The sequence below is a fragment of the Juglans microcarpa x Juglans regia genome, chromosome 5S (genome assembly GCF_004785595.1).
Source record: "Juglans microcarpa x Juglans regia isolate MS1-56 chromosome 5S, Jm3101_v1.0, whole genome shotgun sequence".
In the NCBI taxonomy this organism is placed as follows: domain Eukaryota; kingdom Viridiplantae; phylum Streptophyta; class Magnoliopsida; order Fagales; family Juglandaceae; genus Juglans; species Juglans microcarpa x Juglans regia.
This window is the reverse complement of record NC_054603.1, coordinates 19128286-19135862: the sequence shown is the minus strand read 5'-3', so window position 1 is coordinate 19135862 and position 7577 is coordinate 19128286. Positions and strand designations below refer to the sequence as shown.

Sequence of the window (7577 nt, the reverse complement as noted above, 5' to 3'; positions counted from 1 at the left end):
GTAGGAAAAATCCGAGACCCACGTGAAAAAACTAATATTTTCATGGTGTACTCCACTTTTTTCAAAGGGGGTGTGCGAGTCTTGCACACCATAGGAATATCTAGCATTAGTCCTTAACACCTCACCCCATTATTTCACTTGCGTGATTGATCATCACAAATGAGCTTTGCATCTGCCAGAGAGATGCAGAGCTGAATGAACTTGCACCAGAGCTGATCAACAATGAATTTGCAAAACAATGGAATATCAACTTCAAGCCTCTAAAGAGTACTCCACCCACATTTGTACGCATGTAGAGAGTAGTGCAACCAAACCAACAAATGGTAATTACAATTTCCGGAGAGGCACCTAAAATTCTAAGAATACTGCATGTATAAATATGAAGTGGATACTCCACATGCTTTTTATTTTGACAACTATCCTACTAAATCTTAATGTGCTCAACTCAAAATCAACCAATTGATACCAATGCCTGTAGTGGAGATAACAGAGAAACAGAAGAGAATCAGCTGGATCACTTAGATATTGCATGTAAGCTCACGAATTTGTTTGATTGCAGCACTAATATTATGAAGGGCCATTTTCTTCACCTGTTCCCAGAAAAAAGTAGAGTCCATTTTCTATTATTGATCAAAATTTCTACCCAGTGTACAATGGGAGCAAGAAAGGAAGAATATATGTTACCAAATAAGATTCTAAGGGAACACTACCTCTAGCTTGTCTATTTTTGCTTTATGGTCATCTGGAAGCAGCCTTACTTCATCAGTCAACTGGACACACTCGGTAACATTTTCAGGCGAGAGAAAGTCCAATACCACATGTATGCAACACTGCAGACGAATACAATTGAGAGGTACAAGATTATGATGGTGTATTATAGATAGATATATCAAATTCAACAAAGAAACTGTTAAATACTTGAGCTTCAGATCAACTAATTACAATAAGCCATAATCCAAATAATCTAGAATAAAAACATGCACCGTTTTTCAATCATTATTTACTCAAAATTTAATACATGGCAGAGCCCTCTGCACATAAAATCATCCTGAATTTCACCAAGTGGGTCGTCTATTATTATAACGGTGTACTCACAAGTTTGTCAATTATACGGATGAGAAGGGTGATTTATGCATATTGTTGCGCATCTGACCTTAGGATTCCTAATTTGGTATGGACATCCAGCGGGAATGATGACAGCTTCTCCAACATGTTGCTCAAAAGTCCATGGTTCAATTTCTGATAGCAGTGGAAGTTGGTTATTTCACTCATTCTTAATTGAAAGAAAAGACAACCCGTGCACCTAATACTTACCAAACTCCTCCTTAAGCCTCATTTTGTGACTTGTGTCAAGAAAGAGACTTTGATCAAGAATTGGATGAACCATCTGCAGAAGACCACACGTCGATTAATATTAATTCTGAACTGCTAACAAAATGTTTTTTTCTTTATTCGACTTACTTGCTTATGAAAGCCATACATATGGCTGAACTCACTAGAGTGCCTCTGCAGATACTCTATAAGCTTTGGAACATCTTGTCTGCGAAAGACATCCCATTGAGCACCAGAAGACTCGGAAAATACTTTCTTTCTATAAAAGTTAGAGCTTTGGGTGTGATCCCGAAACTTTCTCTGATCTGATGTGTCAGAGCTCAACACAGATTCATAGCAGGGTAAAGTGGCTTCGGAATCAGAGTCAGTTTCAGAATCATACCCCCCACCATAGGACATGTTACAAGTTTTGGGACTCATAGCACTTCTTTCATGAGAAGTAGCAGAAGAGGAAAATACTCTAGCGACTCTATTGCGTAAGCGCAGTTCATCCTCAGTCACATTCTGAAATCCAGAGTCTTCCTTGTTCTCACCATTTAATGACGATCTTCCATTCACTTCATTTGCCATTCCCTTATCTGCAGTAATCAAGGAAGACTCCCTTTGACATTGAGCTTTGTGCCGTTTCAGTAACTTTCTTATCTTTGTAAGCTGTTCCGTCGAGATATGGGTATCCGTAGTATGTGCCAAAATATTAACCTGGGACAAAACAAATATCTGGCACAGATCACTCACATTTACAATAGAACCCTTGACTAAATACATGCTGGTGAATCTCTCTATACAGTACGATAAATGAAAGCATGAGTGGAATGGAGATGAAAATGCTTTTTCTTTCCAGAAAGAAAACTACAAAGTTTTATTCTCTCATAAAGGAATGGTTAGGTTGGTTTACCAAGTATATTCTTGTAGAAAATAAAACTGCTTGGCAGAATAAATATAAATAAATAATTTTGGGATTCTTCAGCAATTGATTTTGAATGGAAGGTTAATGGCATATCCGTACACATCATGGCTTGGCTATGCAATTTATTGGACATCGTGACTTGTACATGTTGCAAGGAGAATGCATAAGGAATAAGGAGTCCATACTAAAGAGAATACAGGTTACAGTTGATGCTTAATTCTCAAAGATTTTTCGCTCAATTGTGTTTCTATGGTGAATATTCACTGAAATATGATCGTCCACAAATCATACACCTTCTTTTCATTGGGAAAAGGGTGGGCTTCCACAATGTTGATTTTGTAAATAATAAAGCGTTGATTTCTTATATGGGTAAATAAAACAATTAAAACAAAGAGCATGAGTCCAAACTTGAGATATTTTAACAGAAGGGTTGCCTCAAATAGAGATTGGAAGAAATATTGCATACCACATCATATGAATCATAACATAGTTTTGTCACAGATTCAGCCTGTACAAGTTCCTCCGCACAGCCATATGATATATAGACACATGGGCCTAGGTCAGGCTTTCGAATTTCCGGTGGCAAGTTTGCAGCTAAATTTAGAAGTCCAGACATGGGATTCATGTATTCTTGAAGTGGTAGAGAGTTGATTATTTCAGCATAATGAGAGGGAAATTGTTCTTGAAGTATATGAGAAGACAGCCAACCCTTCAATTTAAACATCTCATGCCACACATTCGTATGCGTCCGCCCGTTGAGAGAACCCATAAAATACTGCCTGATACCGATTTCTACCTGCCGTAACAGAATCAGGATACAATTATAAAAGCTGACTTAAATAAATGCAAAACAATCCAACATGATTTAAATAAACGCAAGAAAAAAAGAGAGAGAAAAGAATATCAAATTCTAACACTGGACATGATTTAGTAGAAATACACTGACCTCACACCAATCTAAGCAATTTCTAGCTCCAAGTAAATCCTTATTATTCTCATATCTGGCGATGCTCCTCTCAAGATAAGTGCAGAACATAACTAAAGGATCCCAACTCAAATCTGATGTGGTTTGAAGCATATCACGAACTACTACAGGATGGCCCTTACCCCAATGCTTTTGAAAGTGTTCAAGGTTATCGCCATGAACCTCCTGAAGTGTGGGGTAATACAAAAAGTTATCATTTGAATCTTCCCTTACAGCTGCTTCTTGCAAATGCTCAATTCCAACAGCTTTATGATCCATGTCAAGGCATAGTGAGCAGCATGAAGATGTGTCAAGAGCTTCCGGGAACTCATAGCTGCACACTATTTCCTCTGCACTTACCTCCAGCTCTTTGATCCAACTCAAGGGAAAAACACTTCTCAAATCAAGGAGGCCTTTGCCACAACCACCAAACTTCGAGGGAGGACAATATATTCTTCCGATGGTCTTGCAGGCTTTCCTGTTAGATTGTGATGGAGATAGTGATGTGCTAGAACTTCTCTTGGCAAGCTTCTTCCGTAAAAGTTGCTTGTTACCAGACATACAAGCTTTCCTTCTATTCGTGTACTTTGAGATAAATGTGTTGACGCTCAAAGGGAAGCTCCCACGACAAAAATCTCGACAACAACTTAAGCAGATATTATAAGAACAACTAGGACAGCTTCTATGCAGATCCAAGATTGAAGTTTTGCAGCTATTGCTGCACCAAAAATGTCATTTAAAGAAAGGCAACAGAAGTTGCTTAGTTAAATTTTATGAATGGTATGAAAAGTTTCAATGAGAACACAACATACCAGCAATGTTGCTTACTGCAGCCAAATTCAGCCTGCTTGATATGAACTTCAGAAGGTCTCTTCCCTGACAAACAGACATCAGAAAAGCCTATAGCCTGTTATTGAAAAAAATGCATTAATAAGAGAAGCATAAAGGCCATTACCTTTTGATGTTGCCTCTGTTTCAAGCTCATCACTTTGGTCTTGGTTTATTTGTTTTAATACAGGAAGAAGCATGCATATCAAATAATGCAAATGCAATATTTTTCCAACATTATACTTCTCCCTCAGAGAATCCTGAAACAAGGCACATAAATAAATTGAAGCATCAGTATTGAATATTGATACGGGCATGCTTATTCACGTGCCAGCTAACTTTGATGTCAGACCTTACTTTCACTGTCATTAGATTGATTAGCCAAACAATCCTTACAGGTGCAAGTTCCTCGACAGACCGGACAAGCCGTCTTAACTTCTTCTTGTGTATCAAAATACCTAAGTGAAATCAATCGATTCAGTGTCTAATAAAAAACTTTAGATAATGGAGATAAGGAGCATAAAGATGTTTCAGTCAAGAATTACAGAAAAAAGTACCAAGCCATATGTAGAAAAAGCACAGGAGAAAGCAGGAGCTGCAGTATATAAATAACAGTTGTGAATGAAGAGCTACAATGATTGCATGGTTATCATCCTCACCTTCTTAAAAAACAGAAACAGATCCTATAAAGGCCTTTCATTGTGGGAATGTCTACTGATTTCTTTGTCTTTCTGGCTGCAATAAACAAAATTTGACCTCTCATCTCTCTGTGCACATGCATGTGTGTTGGTGTGCACCCTACTCTACTAAGTTATTGTTCTAGGCTAAAAGAAATTAAAGAGGTTTAGATAACTTTCACTTTGTTTTGGATAGGGAACCGATTATTCCTTCCTGTTTTTTTTTTTTTTTAATAAGTGAATGGGGAACACATTCTAAAAAGTTCTTCCTCTCTGCTTGAGTTCGTATGAGGCTTATCCAGTTATCGACCAAGCATTCACAAATTGACATGCATCTTCCTTGACACAATGCTACAACAAATCATTTTAAGCTTCACATACACACGCACGCACACACCCACAGAGAGAGAGAGAGAGAGAGGTTTCAACTGTAGGATGCAAAATCATCTCCTGAACCATGGTGTTTTAAAAGTGTGATATACAAGTGTAAAAGGAAATAGGAGAACGTTTTTGGTGTGTAATATTATTATTTATGCTCTGTTATTGATTTCAATTCTCATTGACAAAAGCATTCAGCCTAAGTTTTTATTGTTCCAAACTGGTTGCATCTTCTCTTCCATGATCCGACACTGGTTATATAACTATAGGGATCATTTGCAGATAAAATTAGCTAATTAAAACATGCTTCTTCTAAGTCTCAACACGGCACTAGACATTAAAGCTTTGTTTTTTATACACTATCAAAATTGTCTTGCTTCTGGGATTTAATTGACAAAATCTCCAACACACAACCATAAGATGGAATGAGACGACAATTTAGCAAGAATTCAGACATGCCCAAGAAAGCAATCTAAGATTTAAAAAGAACCTACAACAAGGAGTGAATCGAAAAAACCTTTCTTTGACACAACCCAAACAGAAAAACTCTTTCTGACAACTCGAACACTTAACGAGACTCGAGGAAGAACTTCTTCGACACCAGTGGCACCTTCTCCTTCTTCCCGTCCTCAGCTTGTCCTCACTCTGCCCATAGGGTAAAACCTACAACGAAAACGTTCAGTGATGCAACAAGGCAACGAAAACACGAAGCACAGAACCAGAATTAGCTATAATTGACAAAAGCATTAGAACCTGCATTGTGCCAGTAGGGAGAGGCTCAATGTTCTTGGACCGAAAGGACCGTCGCCTGACAACGCTTGTGTCTACTCCGACTTTCACATCGCAGTTAGCACCCGCATTACTGCAATTTCGTGGAGAAGGCGACGGTGCAGGGGAGATTGCCATCACTCCATTGGGCAATTCTCTCGTCAACTCCTCTCCATCACAATTCTCCTCTATATCCATCTCACCCCTTTTCATCTTCTTCTTCTTCTTCGACCCCGAAACTGAATCACTGTTCTTCGTCTTCTTCGTCCTCGTCTCCTTCTTCTTCTCCAAGTCCCTCTTGAGCACCATTGTTATCAGCTCCAACTGCAGATTGCCTTTCTTAAACTTCATCTTCCGCAATGCCTCCCCCAGGGCCTCCGAAACCCTCACCGATTTATTCTTCCTCTTCATCGGCTTCGACAACTTCTTCTTCACATTCTGCACCCTACTTTGGAGCTCCGGGTCCTTGCTCGGAGATTTCTTGCTCTTCCTCAAGATTTTCAGCGAATCCGGGACTTTTTCCTTGTTCTGTCGGTGACGGCCTTGGAGATAGTGAATCTCGCAAAGCTTCATGTCGCCCATCACTCTTCTTTTACACCGCCATTGCCGACCGTCCGTACGGCTGCACCGTAGATGGTCGGGCAGAGCCTCCTCTTCCCCATAAGAAAAAATTTCTAATTTTCTCGGAAAATCGAACTTTCCTGAGAAAATATGCTGGGAGTAAGTGTGACACCAGGAGCGGCCGCTGTGGTGTTTCGGGGATTGGGAGACAGATAGGGAGCAGAGAGAGAAGGGGTTTTCTCTTATTTTCCTTTTTCCTTTTCCTTTTCTTCCTTTTTCTGTTTCTTCAGTGAGTATATTTAAGGGGGCAAATGCAATGGAGTACGAAACGAGATGGCATGGACCGTAATTAACGGAAAACACAGAGTCCAATGTAGTTTCGAACTCTTCGATTCGGTCACAACTAAAGATGAGGATGATTACCAATCAAGCCAGCATCGGGACTGTTTGGTTTTTGTAGCAGACACAGAAAATTAGATAAAATCTTTTACAGCATTTGGGTTGGGATAGATGTCTTCAACCATTTAACATTGATCTTAGACTGCAGATGATTCTATCAGAGTCTCAAAGCAGATCATATATAGTTCCCTTTTCTTTAATTTTCTCCTCTTTATTTTGGGTTTTTTGATGGTCTCCTTTGTTTTTATTTTCAGAAATGAAAGCAATAGTTTTTGATCGAAACAAGAAAGAAGTGGCTTTAATTTGCTGCATATTACTTGTCAAAACCATTAGAAAAGTGTCCATGTTGATCAGTATTTTGAAGGGCTTGTTTGCTAGAGTAGCTGGATTAATTTGATTAATAGGCATCATGGGCTATATTAATTGTAATCAAATGTTTGCTGCTAACTTTGGATTAATAATTCTTTGGGCAGGCCTGCTAAAGGGCTTGACTGCAATCCACGAGCAATGGCTGTTAACAACACAGTTAGCTAGCATCTAGCAATTCCTTCTCTTGTAGATCAGATTCTTATGTTGGCCGGCCCTATATAATATGGTTCTACTTGATCTGCATGCTTTTTAATTTGCATGAAAGTTACCAACAAATGCCAGATGTTTTATCCCGTTTTCATGGAATTTGTTCAAAGTTTTCCCTGAAGCCAAAGTTATAATTGGTCTAGTACTTCATGCTCGAAATTTTGTATCTTGTTCAGGACTTTTTGCA

The 7577-nt window shown here is 38.9% G+C and overlaps 1 protein-coding gene across 1 annotated transcript; it reads right to left on the bottom strand.

The window, feature by feature from the left end:
• Positions 1–227: 227 nt before the first annotated feature.
• LOC121267794 (lysine-specific demethylase JMJ25) lies at positions 228–6795 on the bottom strand. Its single transcript, XM_041171860.1, has 12 exons — positions 5840–6795; positions 5577–5749; positions 4384–4489; positions 4159–4291; positions 4016–4079; positions 3186–3921; positions 2706–3035; positions 1462–2031; positions 1315–1387; positions 1154–1239; positions 711–830; positions 228–590 (listed from the first exon to the last, which is right to left on the bottom strand). Exons 1-12 carry the CDS (start codon positions 6434–6436, stop codon positions 519–521), a joined length of 3060 nt encoding a protein of 1019 aa, XP_041027794.1. The 5' UTR covers positions 6437–6795; the 3' UTR covers positions 228–518.
• Between the last annotated feature and the right edge of the window lie 782 nt (positions 6796–7577).

Bases quoted from the DNA above. Each gene is read 5' to 3' on its own strand.
- LOC121267794 (XM_041171860.1), bottom strand. From the start codon at position 6,436: ATGGGCGACATGAAGCTTTGCGAGATTCACTATCTCCAAGGCCGTCAC. The intron at 4,490-5,576 runs GTTCTTTTTAAA...GATTTCACTTAG, and splicing joins CGATTCACTCCTTGTTGTAG to GTATTTTGATACACAAGAAG. The intron at 591-710 runs GTAGTGTTCCCT...TTCTGGGAACAG, and splicing joins CAAAAATAGACAAGCTAGAG to GTGAAGAAAATGGCCCTTCA.